General features: G+C 51.4%; 1 protein-coding gene across 2 annotated transcripts in view; it reads right to left on the bottom strand.

Annotated features, from left to right (window-relative positions):
• Positions 1–21,620, bottom strand: part of Fbln2 (fibulin 2) — a 63,248-nt gene that overhangs the window by 12,161 nt on the left and 29,467 nt on the right. Inside the window, exons 3-9 of one of the 2 annotated variants that reach the window (XM_050160318.1) lie at positions 10,946–11,057; positions 8,222–8,351; positions 6,201–6,381; positions 3,648–3,857; positions 3,060–3,173; positions 2,367–2,468; positions 408–548 (exon numbers count right to left, since the gene is read on the bottom strand). In XM_050160318.1, coding sequence (XP_050016275.1) covers positions 408–548; positions 2,367–2,468; positions 3,060–3,173; positions 3,648–3,857; positions 6,201–6,381; positions 8,222–8,351; positions 10,946–11,057 — 990 coding nt within the window. The remainder of the gene's footprint in view (positions 1–407; positions 549–2,366; positions 2,469–3,059; positions 3,174–3,647; positions 3,858–6,200; positions 6,382–8,221; positions 8,352–10,945; positions 11,058–21,620) is intronic. The other variant, XM_050160319.1, reaches the window with a different exon arrangement.

The following is a 21,620-nucleotide window of genomic DNA, read 5'->3' as shown; positions in this document are numbered from 1 at the left end:
GTGTGCACACTGCATATGTCCCACAATCCTCCTGGTGTCAACAGCTTCCAATAGCTGAGAGAAGACAAGGTCCGGAGCCACTAGGGTCCTGCTTCCAGCCTAGGCCTCCCCACCTCCACACTGCTGCACAATCCTGCTGCCCACATCTGGCCTCTCTGTCCCTGACACACCAGGGAGCTACCACCCCATTCGTTTTCTGAGTCACAGGCATATCTGGGAACATAGCCACTGAGGACAAGCGGGACAAGACACTGGGACACAAGGGTGTGACACAGAGCGCAGCAGGCCGCTGTGTGGGAGCTCACATGCAAAGGACGGGTCCTTTAGCATGTGGCACGGTGTGGTAGACTGGCGTGGAGCAGAGCAGACAGCCGTGGCACGAGCGGCAGGCAGGGGCTCCAGCTTACCCACACACTTCCTATGTGCGTTGAGGATATAGCCCTCTGCACAGAGCACTGTGTGGTTGACACAGTAGAAGGATCCCAGGGTGTTCACACAGAACTGTTGCCAGCTACAATCGTGAGTGCCCATCAGGCACTCGTCTTGGTCTAATGGCAGCCACGGAAGGAAAAACAGAGGCTGTTAGAGACGCACGGCTGCCAGGGCCATCCGGGGACAGAGAGAGAAAACCAAAACAAAACCCTCAAAAACCCTATGTGTGCCTATCAGTATGACGGCTGAACCTTGGACCCAAGTTGAGTTTGTAAAACTCAAAGATGGTAGAGAGCTGACTCCTGCTGCCTAGTAAGAGCAGATGGAGTAAGACTCAGGAGAGGGCAAGCAACGGCCCACACCACACCACGGGCAGCCTGTGGTAATGCCCGAGTCTGCAGCCACCAAGGAATTACCAGCAGAAGAGTCTGCAAGTTCAAGGGCTTTGGGGTCCAGGCCGGCAGCATTCACAGAGGGGGGGGGGGGCTCCTGAGGCTGACAAGCTAGGCAGGTTTATGAAGTTCCATTACAAACCCAAATCTGAAAATGTTTTTAAAGTTCTCAGGCTGTCCCAGCAGAGAATTCCATGACTGTTCCTGAGAACAGATTGGGGCAGGCCTTCTCCTGTGTGGGCGCTACACGAACCCTCACAGATGCTCTTTTGTAACCTCTGACTTCTACCCCTCAGCCCTTCTGCTGGGGAGCTTCTGGGGGGAAGAGGTGTGTGGGAGAAAGTTAACACCGGCTAAGCTGCATGGCCGGCAGAGGCAGTATACTGGGCACCCTGTTCCCAGGTCCCTGGTGGGGATCAGATCTGAAGACTTCTGAACCACGACACCCTTCTCAGTCCCTAAAGCCCTGGGGAGAATCAGAGCCCACAGAAAGGTTGGTCAGTTGCCACATGCTGTACACCTTAGCTACCTTCTCTAGACTAACAGGATGACATCACTCATATACAGAGTCCCCAGGATGATTGGACATGGGATCTGAGTTTCAGAGAGGAATGGGGGCATCCTCTTGGACAGACTTGGTCATCATATGCAGACACTCAGACCATGTCTTCTGAGCCCTGGACTTGTAGCTCGCTCTTCTGCCTCTGTGCAGATGGGAGAGGTACGATCCTAGGACCGCTTAAGCTAGATCAGACAAAACTCACCGAGGAAGCCAACCAGCAAGTGTCAGAACTACTGCTCCCACTGTACACTGTGAGTTCTAGTACACAGTGAACCAGCTGAGACAGGACCTTACCTACACTGCTCAGTGGGGTAAAGGGCGTGGACTTTGTGACCATCATTCTCCATGTGCTTGTGAACGCCAGAGGAAGCTGTCACCATTGCCAACTCTCCCTCCATGACTGAAGTTCTTTCCACTTCATGTGTGAAGGGTGTGTTGTGTATGTTGGGGGGTGAGGGTGGATGCTGCCCCTGACACACTGACCCATCACTCCCTTCTCTTTCTCCACCTCGGGCTTGAGCATGGATGAACTCAGATCACTACGCAAGCTCAGCCAGACCAGCCCAGCCCTCAGGGAGCAGAGTCTGGGTTAGTATGGCCATGGGTCCTGGTAAGAACAGATGTTCTGAGCTTTCCCCTAATCAGGACGTCTGGGGAGCCTGTAGAGTTCCCAGGAATCTGTGTCCAGTGGGCCTCCAGGTGACACGGGACAAGTTCAGTTCTGAGAAACATCCTCTAAGAAGCAGCAGAGCAACCAGACAGGAGCTGGGATCTTGGACCTCTCCAGCACCATGGGAGGCCCATACCAGGAGCTCAGTGATACCAGAGGGAACCACCTACACTGCTCTGCTGGGTTCTCTGTCACAACAGCTGAATCTCATGATCAGTGTGCGTTTGATGTCGTGGTCACACCTTTCCTAAGCCCTCACCACAGGACAACCTGATCTGCAAAGGTTAGAGGGTGATCCCAAGGTACTCACCTTCACAGGACACACCGTCCGCCATGATGGCGTAGCCAGGGAAGCAGGAGCACATGGCTGTGCCTCCGACAACACGGCATACCTGCCGGCAGGGCCCATTGTCTGAGGGAAGATTCCTGTAGTCAGAATACATAGGCCTTGGCCCTGACCACACTGCTTATCCCCCCACTCTGATATGGGTTGAGGTCTCCACTGCAGGCCCAGGGAGGAAGATGTGAAAAGATGAGAACCCCATGCCTGTGGCTCTTCACAGGGACCCCAGGAAGTGGCTACAGTCCCAGGTGGCATTAGGAACAGCACTTTGGGTCTCTCCGACATTCCACTCAGAGGCCAAGCCTTTCCCCAAGGGCCAGGGAGGACAGTGAGGAACAAAAGGCCAAAGGCAGGAAGGGAAGACTTCCCAGAATTCCTGAATGAAGACTTGGCTTTCCAGAAATGAGACTGAGCAGGGGACCCACTTGTCCAGGGTCACACAGAGACCCAGAATCCCCTGATGTCACCTTCTCCTCTTCTCCCTCCTCCTCCTCCTCAGTCATCACCAGGCAGGTCCCACCCTTCTACAAAGCAGAGGTATCTGATGGCCTGGACCAGCTTGCATACACCAGCCCCAGAGCCCACCACACCACACAGCCCAGACTTGTACAGCTCAGGCCCTCCCGGCCCTCCCTGCAGAGAGCACATCCCTCCACTCACCTTTGCAGGTGTTAGGCTGTGGCACAGGCAGCGGGATGGTGTTGAGAGACACTTGGGCAGACTCAGGCCTTGGTGCAGACTCCCGCACAGTGTCCAACTGAGGGACGCCTCTATCTGTTATGAGCGGAGCATACAGTAGGGGGCAGGCTTACATCTTCTGTCTGGCCTTGGACACTCACAAGCAACCACACCAGGCACTGACAGATGACCTCACTGACCACTCCCCTTGTCCATTCATAGAGGAGGAAACTAAGGCTCTGGCTACAAACACACACACCTTGGGCAAGAGCTATCTCACAGTTACTGGGAGAAGACAAAAGAGGGAAAGAAGCAGCAGGTATCTAGACTAAAAAGCAGTTCCACTCCCATACAGTTGACAGGAAAAAAGGCACAGTGCTAGGGTCACAACTAGGGCCTGGAGAGGGTCTCTGAAGCGCAAGCCCAGCTTCAGGCAGTCTTCAGAGTCCCCAGAGCTAGGAGCCTCCTCTGGCTTCTGCCAGCATCAACCCAGAGTCAGGAGGAAGAGAGTCTAGCAAGGCCACCCTCCACTGGCAGGACAAGCCTGTACCTGGACTGCCTACAGCTCACCTGGGCGGCAGGTGCGGCCGTCGCCCTGCAGCTCGAATCCAGGAAAGCAGGCACAGCGGTAGGAGCCCACAGTGTTGATGCACAGATGCTGGCAAAGTTCCCCAGGGAGCAGCAAGCACTCATCCTGGTCATCTCCCGGCAGACTATTGGGAAGTTCCGTTTCTGTGCCCAGTGACAGGGCCTCCCGGCTTGCCACCTCTGCCTCTGAAACTGGGGTGGTTGGTCAGCACTTGGAACACAGCCAACTTGACCAATGGGTGGCTGAGCCCACAGGATCCAGGAAAGCAACAGACGCTCAATGGATGGTAATGATGGAGAAGTGAAGGAGGGGAGAGGGACGGAGGGATGGAGGGATGGAGGGATGGAGGAGGGACGGAGGAGGGACGGAGGAGGGACAGAGGGGGAATGGAGGGGATGGATGAGGGATGGGATGGATGGGGGATGGAGGTATAGATGGAGGGATGGAGGGATGGAGGAATGGAGGGATGGTGGATGGGTGAATGAACAATAGTGAACCCCTGTAATGGGTCTGAGTCTTCATCATCTGGGTCCCTTCAACAGGACAGACCATGCATAATTGAGGCTCTTGCTAAAGTGCTGAACTGGAGTCATAGAAAGAGTGCTGGCCTAGGTTGAGACAAATCAGGCTATGACGTCAGCACTAGGCTCTTTGTGTCCCCCAGGTCCTGGGACCCACAGTCTGCTCTGCAGAGGGTAGTAGTGAGAGAAAGGCGGCTGTTTCTGGGCTGCTCTGCACTGGCCTGATACCTCAGCCCTTGCCATCAGCCTCGGGCATCAAGAGAACAGGATGGCAGCATGAAGCTCTATGTCATAGGATATGTCATAGGCAGAGTGCCTGCACTGAGCTCCATCCTGAGAAGTCCTGGCCTGGTGTCCACAGCTGTTCTAGGACCTGGAAACAGTGACCAGAGGCAGACCAAGGCCCAGGGGTCCCTGAGCACACCAGCATGTACCTCCATGGACCAGCCCTGTTCATTGCCATCTGCGTGCCTTTTCTGACCATTCTCCCAGCAGAAAAGGGAGAGGATATGCCTGCGACCATTTCAAACAGGACTTGAAGCAGAACAGTCTGCTCCTACCACCAGCATCTCCCAGAGCCAAGAAGACTCCAGAAGCTCCTCAGTGGAGAAGACACAATGTTGTGTGGGTGGTTATGTTGAGGATGGATGGACCCTGGCCAGCAGTGTTGTCTACCCGGTTCCATGTGCACTGTCCTCTGAGTCTGGGTCTCCTCCTGACCTCTACCTTGAACCACTCTTTGGATATAGCTTGTTCTTCGTAAGTTATTTTTTCAACCAGCACCTCGGCTAAGCTGGCAAATGGCTGGGTGGGTAGATGGATGGGCAAGTAGAGGGACAGAAAAAAGGGAAGATGGATGAAAATGAATGAGTAGGTGGGTGTGGGGTGGGTAGGTGAAAGAACAGGTGAATGAGTGAGTTGGGGAGGTGGATCATGGATAGATTTGGGGACCAATGAGGAAGTGGAACAATAAATGCATAGACAGAGAATTAGGTGGATAAGAAAGATGGATGGATGTGGATGGATGGATGGATGGATGGATGGATGGGTGGATGGGTGGATGGGTGGGTGGATGGATGATAGGATGGATGGGTGGATGGATGGATGATAGGATGGATGGGTGGATGGATGGATGGGTGGATGGATGGATGGGTAGATGGATGGATGGATGGATGGATGGATGGATGGGTGGATGGATGGATGGATGGATGGATGGATGGGTGGATGGATGGATGATAGGATGGATGGGTGGATGGATGGATGGGTGGATGGATGGATGGGTAGATGGATGGATGGATGGATGGATGGATGGATGGGTGGATGGATGGATGGATGGATGGATGGATGGGTGGATGGATGGATGGATGGATGGATGGGTGGATGGATGGATGGGTGGATGGATGGATGGGTAGATGGATAGATGGGTGGATGGATGGATGGGTAGATGGATGGATGGGTGGATGGATGGATGGGTAGATGGATGGATGGGTAGATGGGTGGATGGGTAGATGGATGGATGGATGGATGGATGGGTGGATGGATGGGTGGATGGATGGATGGATGGATGATAGGATGGATGGATGATAGGATGGATGGGTGGATGGATGGATGGGTAGATGGATGGATGGGTAGATGGATGCATGGGTAGATGGATGCATGGATGGATGGATGGATGGATGGATGGATGGATGGATGGATGACAGATAAATGATAGACCGATGCACAGATGACCAGATGGAGACATAGATAAACAGACCTGAATGGTGCAATGGGGAAACAGTGGAAGGATGTGAATATGGCCAGAACAGCCAAGGTGTTGATGGTCATTGGTGATTGGTACAGAGAACTGGGTGGGACTGCCATGCCAGCACCAACAGGGTCAGAGTCTAGTCAATAGTCACAGAACCTCTGCAGAGCTCAAACCACATACAACAATGGACCACCCAGCCCAACCAATCTAAGAGCCCTAACCATCCTCCTCTAACTACCTCCATCTGGGAGAGTATCACCCACCTCTCCGTGGGGCAGCCTCAGGCTCTGGTGGCCGGCGGACCTCAGGCACTATGAGGGGTTCTTCGCCTTCACAGCAGGAGAGCATGACATGGTTGCAGGGATAGCCCAGGTTGGGGTTGGATTCGCACGACTGGCCCTCAGCCCGCACACGGAGTCCCAGGCCACAGCAGTCACAGCATTGCTGAGGAAGACAGAGCATCAGTACCTCAGAGCCTGCCTGTCTCCCCACGGTCTGTGTGCCTGTGACTCATTCAGGGTCCGTGGGCATAGCCTGGGGCAGGTTCTGGGGTGAATTAACATCGCCTAGTTCTTCTGTCTGTCTGTATGCTCTCCCAGGCTGGAAGGTGGCCTACATCCCAAGTCTGGAGAAGGTTAGGACTAATGTTAATTTTCTTTAATGGATGAATAGATGTCCCTTTGGAAAGAACTACAAATGAAGCCCAGCCCTGCTCACCATGCCCCACCCTTAGAAGCAGACCTGGATCCTCTCAGCTCAGCAAAGACAGCATTTCTCAAGGGCCCTTATAATCCCATCGACTTCAAAAAGTGCTCAGGACAGCGTCTGCTTGGGAGTGTACCCACCTTGCTCTCCCTGGTGCTCCTCCTCACAGTGTATATGTGACAGACCTCCTGGTGTCATGTCAGGTCACAAAGGGACCTGAAGCTAATATCCCGACAATGACAATTCAACAAAAAGACAGCGGTTGTATCCCTAAGGATATACAGACCCGCCCAGTGAGGACTGCCAACTGCCACAGGGAAACCAGATTTACATTGTCAAACTGTGGCAGTAGGCTGGGTGTGGTAACAGCACCAGCTGGTCAGCCTCCCTGGTACCCAGCCTGTGGCTGGGCAGCTCAGCATCTCAGAGTGAGCTCCAGCTTGGGGTGACCAATCACTTGCTTTGGCCACAGGGTAAAGGTGATCATGTTGCCCATTTTGAACCTAGGCTTCTAAAGGTCTTGCATGCCATGACAGTGTGAGTTTGGAGTATGCCTACTCCAGGGTCCAGGGCCAGTCTAGTGGCAGGCGTTGGGTCACTGAGGACATGTCCTTGAAGGAGAATGGAGGACACAGGTCTCTTCCATGTGAGCAACTGATTCTACCATGCTGCCATCTCACCAACGACAGCAGGGCCAAGCAGACAAACTGAACCAAAACTTTTCACTCTCTTATAATGGGGTGATCTCGGGCATGTCACACTGAGGGAGGCTCAGCAACACATGCTGTCCATCTCTTTCTGAACCAGGCCCAGGCAGCCCGTTGTGGGAGAGAAGGTTCCATTCCCGGAACAGAGACAGCTTAGCTGTGGGTCACCTGCATCACCTGGCTCCAGAGCAGCCAGCCAGTGATAGCCACACAGGCCCAGCTGAACATTTGCTGATGCCAGGCCAGCCACAAGCACAGCTGTGGCGAGTGATACCCCAGTCCTTCATCTGATACCGCAATACCCACTGCTGGAGACCATGTGACCACAAGTCCTAGGTGCTGGTACTGGGCCTCGCCCGCCCCAGGAGGGGTAATTCCTTGCCCCCGTTTTGTGCACGTGGAAACTGAGGCTGACAGAAGGGAAACTGACCTGGATTAAAGGTAACCACAGAAGCCGGACTCGAGACCTGCCTGCAGCAAGATCCTCTTCTAATCCCAGGCCATCCCCCCTTCTTTCCCTCCCTCCTGCTTCATTCCTGTCCCTGGTGCAGCTTGGCCCTGCCTGTCTCTAGTATCCAGCATACACATGCAAGGGAAACCAGCTTCTAGGCCATTCCATCGCTTGCAGCCACACCGATCCTGGGGCCACTGTGCACTCCAGCAAGACTTCCACCCGCAGGCCTCTTCAGGCACACCCTGCCACCCTCAACCAGACCTGCCTCAGAGAAAGCAAAGTCACCTGGGTTATTGGTGGAGCTGACCGCATACTTTGTGGATTTGTCGATCAATGCCACAACTGTTAGCTTTTCCTGGGCAGGCAGTGAGTCTGCCCCCCACCCCACCCCCAACAGTTGCGGAGGCAGGGGACTTGCCTTGTACAGGGAGATGCCACAGGTATCATTGTCTTCGGCTCCACAGGTCTCACCCTCCTTGGCCCCCACGACACCAGCCATGCAGCTTTTCTCCTTCAAGTAGGAGACACAACAGTGCCTCTGGGCTATCCTGAAATAGGGGGCTGCCTCAGTACCTGTCTTCCTGGAACCCTCCCCAGGAGGGTGACAGTCCCCACCTGAGGTCTACAGCGAGAGGGGCCAGTACCGGCAGCAGGACAGGCACAACCCCCACCAGGTCCAAGGCCTGGGACGCACTGGCCTCAGAGCTGTGTCCTTGACCTCTGAAGAGAGGCACTGGCATTCAGAGTTCCACTACCAATCCTGAGAAAGTTAGATTCAACCTCAGGAAGGGCAGGGTAGATCTGGAGGGGGGAGTGGTCACTACCTGCCCCTCTCTGTTGGTTGTTTTTTCCTCTTTACTCTTTGGGTGGCCCACCACCAAGCTCCCAAATAAATCACACAGAGGCTTATTCTCTTATAAAAGTCCGGCCTTCACTTGGCTTGTTTCTAGCCAGATTTTCTAACCTTAAATTATACCATCTACCTTTGACCTCTGGACTTTTACCTCTCTCTACTTCTGTATATCTCTTCTTTCCTTCTTACTCCATGTCTGACTGTGTGGCTGATCCCTTCTTTTCTCACTCCTTGATCTCTCTTGCTTCCTGATCCGGCTTTTTCTCCTATTTATTCTGTCTGTCTGGGAGCCCCGCCTATCCTTTCTCCTGCCTTGCTATTGGCTGTTCAGCTCTTTATTTGACCAACCAGGTGTTTTAGACAGGCACAGTAAAACAGATTCACAGAGTTAAACAAAAGCAACATAAAAGAATGCAACACATCTTTTCATCATTAAACAAATATCCCACAGAATAAACAAATGTAACACATCTTAATATTTCACAATACCTCTCCACATGGCTAATCCATGGATGAGGAGGCTGATAAGCCAGCAAAGCTTAGGTTATGGGAGGCGGGACTCAGCACTACATAGGAGGGACACATGCAGGGCTCAGCTGTCCAGTAGTGGAGCTATGGTTGATGTGAGGTCAGCTCCGTCTCAAGAGGGATGTAAGCATTATGGCTAAAAAGCTCAAGACACATGGGGTCTAAATTGTAAGTGTGCTCTGACCATTCAGTACCCCAAATGGGAATGGCACAAAGAAAAGGGAAGGGACAAGGTTAGCATTTAGATTTCTCTAAAGAAGGCAGAATGGGGTCAGAGAGGGTAGCGTACTGTTCTCTTTTATAAATTGTTGCTGCCTTTTATGCCACGGTTGTTGGAATCAACTGTAGCGAGCTGCATGGAATCACACCTGATGGAGATGTATAATCAACTCCTGAGATGGCTAAGGCCTGACCTGTGCTATGATCACGCAATGATTATCAGTTGCCTGCATATGTGTGAACTTATGGGCAGTGCCCACCTGGCAATCCGGGATTGGCAGCCCATGCCTACTTAAGGGCTGGGAGAGGTTTGCCCAGAGGGAGAGAGGAAGGAAAGAGAGAGAAAAAAGGAGAGAAGAGAGAGGGAGAGAGAGGGGAAGAGAGAGAGAAAGTAAATAAAGTCCTGGAATAAACTGCAGTGAGAAGAGCTCCGGTGGTCACGTCATCCTTGCAGGTCGAGGGCTGAACGCGACAATCAACAATTGCAACTCTGCCCCGCTATCAGCAGTGTTTATGCTACGAGAGCCAGCAGCCCGAGGGAAATCTGTTCCCTCAGACACACCGACTCTATCACAGCCACAAAGGGAACTTATCTAAATCTGTCACTCAGGATTCAAAGGCTGGGGTGGAATCCTGCTTCCCTGAGAGGCTGAATAGCAAGCAGCTCACCAAGCTCGCCTCCTCTCCTGTGTCTCCTCCTCAGCCTTAAAAACTGTCTCCACCTGGCTCCTCTCTACCACGTCCCATCAGCTAGTGGCTGACCAAACCTCCTGACTGCAGGTGAATGTGAGTTTTATTTAACCAAACACATCTTTGCATCATGAAATAAATGTTCCAGAGCATAAACAAAAGTAGCACACCTTAAAATAATATTCCACAACAGTGGCGTATGCTTTTAATCCCAGCGCTTGGGAGGCAAAGGCAGGCAGATTTCTGTGAATTTGAAGTCAGCCTGGTCTACATAGAGTTTTAGGTCAGCAGGCCTACATAGTGAGACTATCTCAGAAGAGGAGGAGGCAGAGTGAGCTGGACATTAGAAAACGGGGGTTCTAATCCTGGCCATACTACTGGTGGGCTGTGCAGCTCTAGGTGAATCACACAGCCTCTCTGAACTCCATCCTCCTTTTTGAAGAAATGAGTAGGCTGTTGAAAGATGAGAAGGGGAGTAAGAGCTGACTAATCCTGGCAGGGGAAGCAGAGCACACACATCTGAGCCACAGCACGGGTGGCAGATGAGGACAGAGAGTGGCCAGGCTCTGGAGCATTCAGGGTGGCTGAACTGGGAAGGGGTAGCTGCAGTAATCAGGGAGCCCCAGACACCCAAAGGTGATGATGTTCCTTTGAACTTGCTCTCAGTTGCACACCATTGTATTTACACACCAAGACAGCCACAGATCCATGTGGCCAACTGACACTCAGGACCAGATCATCTGACTCTCAAGACCAGTCTGTCTCCCCACATCAGCCTAGCCAGAAGGCTCACTTCATTCACTTTGGGTCCCGGGAAGGCAAGAACAGGTGCCCTCACTCCAGGCCGCTCACCTGCAGACATCGCTCTCAGCGCCGTTCTCGGGGATCTCCTGGCATTCATCATTGTCAATGGCCCACTGCTGGCCGGCTGCACAGCACGTCTCAATCAGGTCTTTGGTGGAGCCTGTGGGTTGCAATGCGGAGGTGTGGTTGGGTTTGGGGGCCACCAAGTGAAGTACACACTGTAGGCACTGGGCAAGGAAACCTCTTACCCCCAACCTTCAAACACCCCCTGCCCTGCACGTCCAGCCCTACCCTTCTAAGGAAGCACTAGGGAGACTCGGTCCTCCTGCAGGGTGGGCAGCCAATGACTGGTTCCAAGGGCATGGGAAGAGTGCGTGTGTTGCGTGCGTGCATGCGAGCTTGCGTGAGTGCGTGCGTGCGTGCGTGCGTGCGTGCGTGCGTGCGTGCGTGTGTGTGTGTGTGTGTGTGTGTGTGTGTGTGTGTATTTTGCAGGCTGCTTACTCCAGAGCCCACAGGATCAGACTGCACAGGCAGCAGCTGACCTGTGATTTGTCTAGCCCCTTTCCCAACCTCTAGACTGTTTCTGTCAAGACATGTCCCTAAACAAATCATTGCAGACATAAGAAGCCCTGAGTGGGGTTCTGCTTCTGAGGAACCTGACCCGAGCAGCCTAGATGGGACAGGAGATAAGAAAAGGGCTTCAGGGACTTGTGGGAGTTCACTAAAAGCTACCTTAAGTTGCTTTTCTCAGGGATTTGGTTGTACTGATGAAGTCTATCTAATACAAATTAATACTAATTAACAATTATTATAACACAATGATCAAAGCCAAAATTGATGTATTCAAATAATGGTTTTTCTTAATACAACAACAGGAAATTTAGAAAAAAAATGCCATTTAAAAGAGAAATCTAGAAATAAATCAGCAGTAATCAATCATGTTGTCCAACAAGAAGGGATTTGCTCTGTCTCTCTGTCTTTCTCTCTCTCCTCCTCCTCCTCATTAGACTGATGTTTTATTTTGCTGCATGTATATGCACACATGAGTGCAGAGCTCACGAAGGCCATAAGAGGGCATCAGATCCCCTAGAACTGGAGTTGCAGGTAGTCTTGGGCTACTGTGTGGGTGCTGGGTTGAACCTGTGTTCTCTGCTAGATCAGCAAGTGCATTAACCACTGTATTTGAAACACATACATACTGGAATAAGGTCCATGTATTCAGGACATGAACCCTCCAGCATGAGAACTATACCTTTAATACAGTTATAACCAAGGACCCAATCTGTTTATAGGGTTTGTCAAGGTGATTCTCAAATTCACACAAATATCCAGGCCTGGTGGCACTAGCCTGTGATCCAATATTTAGACAGTCTTACAGCAGGATTATTGTTCAAGATCAACAGGGGCAACATTGTGAGACTGTCTCAAAACAAACCCTAAAAACCAAGAGGAGCAGGGCCATGGCTCTCAACCAGGCTGACTCCATCCTTTTCCCTTTTCAGGGATCAAATCTCCTCAGAGAATGTCTCCCTGACTCTGTGTACCCCAACCCCATCACATCACCCCGCTTAGCCTCCATTTACAAAAGTGACTACATAAAAGTATACAAGACAAGCAGGGGAATACATGCCTGTAAACCAACCATGCTGGAAGCTGAGGCAGGGGGATTACAAATTTGAACCTGGGCTCCATAAAGAGATACACACACACATACACAGTGTACATACACATGTGTGTATGGCAGAGATGGCCCATAGGCTGGGAACCCAGCCTTTAAGACATACTGAGCCTTGGCTGGGGCATTTCATATCCAAATCCTAACACTTGGTCTTTCTTCTATAGGCGGGAATCTTCCCTCCGTAAGGCTTTTCTAAGAAAGCCTTGTGGGACAACCAGATTGCACCAGATCCTGGGGTCTTGGCCAGGCAACGTATGATGGATGCCTCAAGAGATAACAATGACAGCCACGACGTGCTGAGTGCCAGCAGCAAGCCAGGCATGGGGCCAAAAGACTCCAGCTGCTCTTACTCCCTCTGCCCAGAGGAAGTGGGAACTAGACGGCCCCGCCACACTTCCTCTCTTCCCTTTTCCTTCCAGGCAACTTGATCCAGCCAGTCCTGAAAGACCTATGAACACAGCTCCAGCATGCTAGGGGCCGCGTCAGCATGGACTTGGTGGTCTTCTCTTCTGGTTTCTTGGTCTCAGACCATTTTAGCTTGCACTTGGTAGACTTCCACTATCCACCTCCCCCCCCCCCCCCCCTTTCCCCCCCCCCCCCCCCCCCCCCCCCCCCCCCGCTTTTCCCACCCCAGTTTTCTCACTTCAAAGGCATCTGGAGCTGTGACCTCATGCTGTGAGATCAACCTATTTGGAACATAAGGGGAACTGGGTCTAATGTGGACTCAACGTCTAAGATTTGAGAGGCAAGGTCACAATGGGCCTGAGGAAGCTCCCACAGGCCTAGCTCCCTCCCTGACCCCAGACACCCTAGCGCCCCCCCCCGGGGGGGATTTCTTGAGCTCTCTGGCTTCTGGTCTGTGAAGAGTACACCAAGGCCTCTCCTCTTCCTCACACTCTGACTCTGGTGATATCTTCTGATCCATGAGCTTCCTATGTCACCTTGCCTTCGCCCCTCCCCCACACTTCTGTACCTAGCCTCGTCATAGGAATTTGTGCCCAACCAGCAGTAGACTTGCTTCAGGTTGCCCCTGGCTTCCCAAGGCTGGGATGGTTGCCTCCTTTTGATGCCTAAACTGCTGCTTTACAGGACCTTTTTGTGTCAGCGAAGTCCCTGAGTGTCCTGAGGACCCTCTAGGTCAAATACGTCCCCTCCACCAGGGCCACCCACCTGTCTTATCGGTCTGCCTAACTCCTGACCCTCTGCTTCCATCTGTCCTCCAATCACTTTCAGGATGGTACCCAGGTGACTGTCCACACACAGGGATCAGATGAGGACTTCTTCGTGACTGTGAGGTCCCACGGACGATCCTGCCTCTTTCTCCATATTTTCCCTTCTCTGCTCTCTCTGCTCACTCATTCCTTGCTGTCTCAGGTTCATTTCTTCCCAGGGCCTTTGCTCTTGCTATGCTGTCTGCCCAGAATCTTCCACCCCTCCCCCTGCCTTGCCCCACCTCTACTCAACCAGGCCAACTCCTTTCCCCTCTTCAGGGATCACTTTTCCTCAGAGAGGGTGCCCATGGCTTCTGTGTACCTCAATTCTACCACATCACCTCACTTACCCTCTCTCACACTGCACTGACCTTAAATAACTCTGAGTCACCTTAGGGAGCCCTGGAGTTCCATGGAAAGCCATTACAGGACAAAGTGCCACTCCCTGGTGGGACAGTCAAGGCCTACAAAGCAGTTCTCACCTTCTGCCGAGTCACTTGGGCCTCTGCTTGTTGCTGTCTTCATTGGTGATTATCTATGCTAGGAGCACCCTCCTCCTTCCTGTCCACGGGGGGAATGTCCACCCATCAGTACTTAAGAAGCCCATCCAATATGACTTCCTGCCCCTCCAAATGGCCAGCACACACCTGCCCCGGGGAAGGTCAGTTGGCTCCCACTTCTGGCTACACACAGGGACACACACACTGCACCATAATATCCCTGCCGAGTGACACACTTAGCCCAACACACCCTTGGAGAGTCCTGTGTCCAAGACTGGGCCTGAGTCACCTCAGTTCCCCAGTGGGCAACAGAGGGCCCAGCATGGACCAACAACAACACAAATTCTGCTTCCAGGTGGGGCGTTCATGCTCTTAGCAGCCATCAGCATTTAAAGCTCACACCAGCCTATGATGTCTGATGTCTGCACGTGTCGTAAAGGGGCCGCTCAGAGATGCCCTTGTCCTCCAGCACACATGGTGTGATGTGTTGCACCCTGCTGAATGAACTAAGCCAGCACAGCACAGCCACAGAATCAATGCCTGATGGAAGGCTGGGCCACTGCCCGTTCTGTGATGCTGTCTGCCCTTCTGCCTCTTCTGGAATGGCTACGCCTCCCTATTCCTCCCAAGGATGGCCAGGGCACCCTCACCTCCTGGTGAACAGTGACTGGCCTGGCTCTGGACCACTCTGCTATGGTCTTTGGAATATTGGGCTTCGGGGTCCTCCCAGCTAGAGAGTACGGTTGTTCCCTGACCCACCTACTCAGTCAAACCTCACCTCTCACACCCCTGGGTGGTAGAGCAAGAGAGAGATTCGGAAAACCCGCCCTGCCACCTGCTGAAAGGGAAGATGTGCAAACTCATTTTGCAGAAATTTTGTTATTAGGAAAACAAGAAATAGATGCCCCAGGGTCCCAGGCCACTGAACAGTCTATGCTAGAAATGTCTGCAGAAACATGGTCCCTATGCAGCAACAAGTCACCAATGATGACCAAAACCATGTGACATGTTCATATCCCACAAGCATGACATGGGGAAAGACACTGGCCACAGGATAAGGTAACAGGACTAGAAAATCCCATAGTGAATACTGAGGCTCAGGGATGATATAACACAATCTAGACACACAGACCACAGACAGCAAGCACATGCCTCCACTCAGATTCAAAGACAGACGCATGGTGGGCACCAGGGGTGGGGCTGAGTGTTCAACAGGGGCAGAGTTTCAGAAGTTGGAGATCTCACTCCAGTGTGACTTCATTTAATGCTGTTCAGCTGCATGCTCCATACTTGGAAATTTCGTGCTATTAAAAAAAAAAAAAAAAACAAATGCATTGCAATACAATATAGAACTGCAAGCTGGAACTCCCCCTTCCAGGAATCTCCCATGCTGACAGGCACCACCATGAACCCAGACAGGAGGGTCCCAGACGCATGATGCATTTGTGACAGCAAAGATTCCAGGAATACCTAACAATCAGAGATGAAACAGTGAAGCGGCTCCCGGCCAATCACACACAGGTGTCAGAGAGCCCGAGGCAGACGTGTAGATGAAATGAAGTCATTCCTGAACGTGTTTTAGTCCGAGTTCAGGAGCTATATAAACTGCCGTCCGTCTTTTTAAAGGATTACACAGAGATGCACCTGGCATCTGAGTGGAAACCCAAGCCCCAGCACCAGATGGTGTCGTGGGGAGGAGCCCAGCCTTCTGTATATTGCAGGCAGGTATTAGCCATTCCAGTGCCCTTCCCTTGTAAATAGATTCAGGGATTCCGGAGGCTACAACCTCCTTTGATCACAGAACAATGGCTCTCCCAAACAATCCAGCCCAGACATCAAGACCTCCTAGACAGTCCCCTTTCCCTGACATGAAAGCCCCCGCCCCCCTCCCCCGCCCCCCCCCCCCAGCATTCTGGTTTTGAACCGCAGCAGCGCATTTTTCTCTCCTGGCAGGAAGGTAGCAGTGGGAGGCCCCACCAGAGCCCTGCCCAACAAGATGTTTGCTTTGAGGGCCTCAACACACAGCCCAGAGAATGACACAGCATCGTGGGTCCCACCAGCCTTGAGGGACATGGTGACATTTCCTGTACAACCCAGGGTGAGCCTTTCTGGGCCACCCAGGAGCCTTGAGCATTTTTATGAGGCCTGTTAAGTAGACAAATCAGAAAAGGTCCTGACCTCAGCTCTGCCTTCTACCCCAGGTTCATGGGACTGTGCAGAGGAGTAATAGGGACCAGACGGAACCATTGGGATGGGGTTCCACCTAAGCCCACCCAGCCTTTGTTCTCTATATCTACATAGGTTCTTCCCAGACCTATTAGCACACATATGCCATGCACCCCTGCCTTCCGTCATGCTCACCCATGCCTGGCTGGTCCCGCTGTATGCTGATCAGAGTCTGAGTCCAGCAGCAACTGCGGAACTGCAGCCTGCACCTGTGGCACATCCCTTGGCTCTCAGTGGAGGGTCTTGCCACTCTGCCATGTTTATGAACAGCTAGACAGAGGCTCAACCTATCGTATACCACACACACTCAGAGGCAAAAGAGAATGAAAAGGGGCATCCACAAGGAAAGGTTCTCAGCACTACAATTCTCATGAATGCGACTTCAAACCAAGAGGAGATGCTGCTCTATCCTGGGGCCAAGGACGAAAGATAGCTGGCACTGGGATGAACCAGAGATGAGAGTGGTGCGAAGCCACCTGCCACACACACACACACACACACACACACACACACACACACATAAATCAAGCACATGTAAACTTTGGGGTGCTCTGGAAAATGATCAAAAACCATCAATCAATGCTATAAGCCCTCCACCTAGGTGTGCAGTTAATACACAGGGACGCCTCTTGCTTTCCAGAGACAGAGGGATGCACCCAGCAGCACAGACCTAAATGCCTATCAGTATCAGAGCAGATCAGCAAGCTATGATTCATTCCCACAGCAGAATGGCACTGAGACATTCTGCTTGCCATCTCAACAGGAGCAGCAATTAACACTAACAAACGCAATTTAACTGCTACACACAAGAATGTGAATAGGACCCAATGTATTCTTCCAAAAGAGCCAGACACAAGTGGGATCATTCCATTCTACAAAACAAACACAAGAATAGGTGATGTGGGATTCCCCTCTGTATGCTGTGAATACCATTGGCTAATAAAGAAAGTGTCTTAGGCCTGCACTAGGCAGAACTTAAGTAGGCGGGGAAAACTAAACTGAATGCTGGGGGAAAACTAAACTGAATGCTGGGGGAAGAAGGCGGAGTCAGAAGAAGCCATGGAGCCTCTGCCAGAGACAGATGCACCGAAACTTTGCTGGTAGGCCACAACCTCGTGGTGATGCACAGATTAATAAAAATGGGTTAAATTAAGATGTAAGAGTTAGTTAATAAGAAGCTAGAGCTAATGGGCCAAGCAGTGATTTAATTAATACAGTTACTGTGTGGTTATTTCGGGAGTTTGGGCAGCGGGGTGATGGGGAAACAAATGGGCTCATACAACAAATAGGCCAGGGAATTGGCAAGTCAGAACAATGATTTTAATGGGGCCATGGGGGAGTGAGAACTAACAACATGGAGGTATCACCAGGGAACACTGGTCTCGCTGGCTGAAGGGCCACGTGTGTGCACAGGTGTGACCTCTCTGTGCTGTCCACTGAGACCCGAAGCACTGCTGTCTGCACATTAAGCTCCAACAGGACATTTGATGAAGGCCTGTTCCATTGTGCTACATTAAAAGACACTTGAGACTGTGTGTATTGGGCTTCAGGGGAGTTTGGGAATAACAAACCCAGGGAATACAAATGCCACGGTAAACCAGATGCTGGTTAATCATCCTTGATTGCATATTACCTTTACAAAACAAGTTTTACAGCCCACCTTGGGAACAATTAGAGAGAGCAGAATATTAGATGCCATTAGGGAATTAACTGGGTTAGATGTAGCATCGATTTTTTTGGTGTTTTAAGATACAGGGTCAAGATTGAATGTTTCCAACATGCATGTGTCTATATGCTGGCCCTCTCATCCACTGACTCTACAGCTGTGAACTCAACCAACTCAATATAGGAAAATATTTCCAAAAGACCTGTATCGGCATTGAGCAAAAGTGCACAGACATCCTTCTGGTGTCTGTTCTCCAGACAGTGCAATGTAGCTGCTATGAACACATTGCATTCACCCTACCTCAGAATAACCAGCAACCTGCAAGAATTAAAGTAGGATGCACACAGGATCTGGTCATGGGTTTTACATAGAGACTTAAGCATCCTTCAACTTTGGTACCCAAGATGAAGGCAGGAGGTCCCTGGAATCAATTTCCTGAAGATACTGTGTGTTAAGTCTGTGAGTATCTAAGTTAGGGTTTCTATTGCTGCAACCGACAACATGACCAGAAGCAGGTTGGGGGAGGAAAGGGCTTATTTGACTTACACTTCCAGATCATAGTCCACCATTAAAGGAAGTCAGAGCAATAACTCAAGCAGGGCAGGAACCTGGAGGCAGGAGATGATGCAGAGTCCAGGGAGGGTTGGTGCTTACTGGCTTGCTCAGTTGGTTTCTTATATAAGAACCCAGGACCACCAGCTCAGGGACGGTACCATTTACCATGGGCTGGGCCCTCCCCCATCAATCACTAAATAAGAAAATGCCCTACAACTGAATCTTATGAAAACATTTTTTTTCAGTTGAGGTTTCCTCCTTTCGAATGACTCTAGCTTGTGTCAAGTTGACATAAAACTAGCCACAACACAGTGTGTGTGTGTGTGTGTTGGTGTGTTGGTGATGATGCTTCCTCTAGGCATAACAACACTATTGCTACCTTGAAATCAAAGCTGCAGTGATTGTCCACACAATGCCCTTTTAAGGCTGGGACTCCTAGTATTCCTTCATGGGAGTGAGATACGAACCCTGCCCACTCCCCAAAGATGTACCAATAGTCAACAACAGATCTTAGGGGATGCACATTAAGTTGTGTTCATGTTCTTGTAACCCCAACTAAACCCCTGGGTTCACCAAGGACTTGTGTGGAATCATTTGGTCTGTCATTATGGTCTTAACTGGGGTGAACAGACATTTGTTCATGCCTCCCCAGGAAATGCTAACACAAATGTAAGTATATGTGTACCCATGTGTCTCTGTGAGTATCAAATGAGTCTACCCTGGATGGTAATGGTCCCACAAACAGTCCTAGCAGCCCACCATGGGTTGAGTGAGAGATGGCCTGCATCCATGGTCAAGTGCATGTGCCCAGAGACCTAAAGACATTCCACTAGGCCTTATTTCTTCTTTTCCTCCTCCTCCTCCTTATTCTCCTCCTCCATCCTCCCTCCTCCTCTTCTTCTTTTGGTTTTTCAAGACATGGTTTTTCTGTGTGGCCCTGGCTGCCCTGGAACTCACTCTGTAGACCACTAACAGAGAACTAACAGAGATCCTACTTCTGCCTTCCAAGTGCTGGGATTAAAGGCATGCGCCACCATTATGCCACCAGGCCTCACTTCTTAAAAGTTCCATCTTTCACAGCATTGAAGTGGGAACAAGGGCTGTGAAATAATGCTTTTGCACACTCATGTTGGTTCAATAAAATGCTAACTGGCCAGTAGCAAGGCAGGAAGCATGGGCAGGGCAACCAGACTAAGAAAATTCTAGGAAGAGGAAAGGCAGAGAGTCAATCACCAGCCAGGCGCAGAGAAAGCAAGATGAGAATGCCTTACTGAGAAAAGGTACCAAGCCATGTGGCTAAACATAGACAAGAATTATGGTAAATTTAATTTGTTAATTTAAGTTGTAAGAGCTAGTTAGTAACAAGCCTGAGCTAATAGGCCTAACAGTTTATAATTAAAATAAGCCTCTGTGTATTTATTTGGAACTGAATGGCTGTGGGACCAGGCAGGACAGAGACTTCTGTCTACAAACAAGCCTTTCCACATGAGCCTCTAGGAAACAGTCCAGATCCAAACTGTCAGACACCCAGCTTCAGACTCCCACAGATCACATGGCCTCTCCCCAGGTGTCTACACCTCACACCAAAACCTCCAGCATACAACCGAAGACCATCTCTATCAGGAAGTGGCACAAGAGGGTTCCTTATCCCTTGCCAACTGCACTTACTTGACCACCCTCCCCAGATACTGCCCTCTCCTCATTCTTCCAAGCTGGCCTTCTACCTTGCTCAGCCCTGTTCTTTGCTCAGCAGGGAGACAGCCTGGAGGGGTAGAAGCCTGGAATATCAACAACATGCTGGCCTGACTGTTTCAGATCCTCAAGCTACAGCCAGAGCTGATGCGGGTTTCCTAATGGCAGCTGAACTGCCACCGTTCCTGAGCCACAGGATCCTATTAGTCCCTCAGAGCCAATCAGTCTCCTTCATGAAAGCACTTCCCATGGGCTGTGGCTCAGCTGGGAGGGTCTTCACAGGGAAGGGAGCCCTAGCTAGGAGTCAGGACTCATGATTCCATCTCAGAGCTCCCTGGGCCTTTGGCAGGCTCCTTGCCTATCCCTAGCCTCTTCAGAGTTCTGGTTGTATGCCTGGGCATGTGAAGGAGCAGGGCAGTCTACACTCCCAGAAGTAAGGTCAGGCCCACTGCACACTTTCTTGGTGCTTTAAACTATTTGAATAAACTGCCAGTATTCGCATGTTGGGAGCTTCTAGGTGAAATTCCAGATCCCAGGATTCTGAAGAAAACCAAAAGTGACCACGCTCAGCCTCTCCTTTCTCTGTTGGAAACAACAGAACCAGCATCTTCTATACAAGTGGAATCTGACCTTCCACCAGCCCGGCATCTGTAACTGCTTCCGGGCCAGGAGCCTCCCAAAGGTCTAGTGGACCCCCAAGCACTGAGCCACAGCCGGACCCCATCCCTGCAGGGTAGGCCTCACCTCTGTTGGCTGCGGACTCCCAGGCATCCAACACCATCCAGGAGCTTGGCCCATCCCATCCCAAGCTCAGTGGCTCTCTAAGCATGAGCAGGACAGTCAGACCCTGCGCTCAGCTTCCCACACTCCACCACCTACATCCCAGAGACTCTGCTCTCTGGCCCCTGGACTGAATGACGCAAAGAGGTCCAGGCCAGAGGCCAGAGAAGAGCCGACAGTCTGCCAGCTACACACCAGCCCTGCTCTGCCCAATGGGCCCAGTGCCCTGTAATCATTCCAGAGCCTCCATCTGGACAATAGAGGCACATTTGCCTGTACAGTGTAGTTGGGCACTCAGGGGGATGCCATGCAGGGCTAGGAAGTACCAGGGCAAAAGGCCAAGTGGGTAGTCAGCACATTTCTCTGTTTCGTTGGCCTTGGAACCTCGGATAGTTCCCTTAACCTCCCTGGGCCT

The sequence above is a fragment of the Alexandromys fortis genome, unplaced genomic scaffold, assembly GCF_014885135.2.
Source record: "Alexandromys fortis isolate MF-2015 unplaced genomic scaffold, M_Fortis_MF-2015_v1.1 scaffold_111, whole genome shotgun sequence".
In the NCBI taxonomy this organism is placed as follows: domain Eukaryota; kingdom Metazoa; phylum Chordata; class Mammalia; order Rodentia; family Cricetidae; genus Alexandromys; species Alexandromys fortis.
This window is presented reverse-complemented; position numbering and strand designations above follow the sequence as displayed.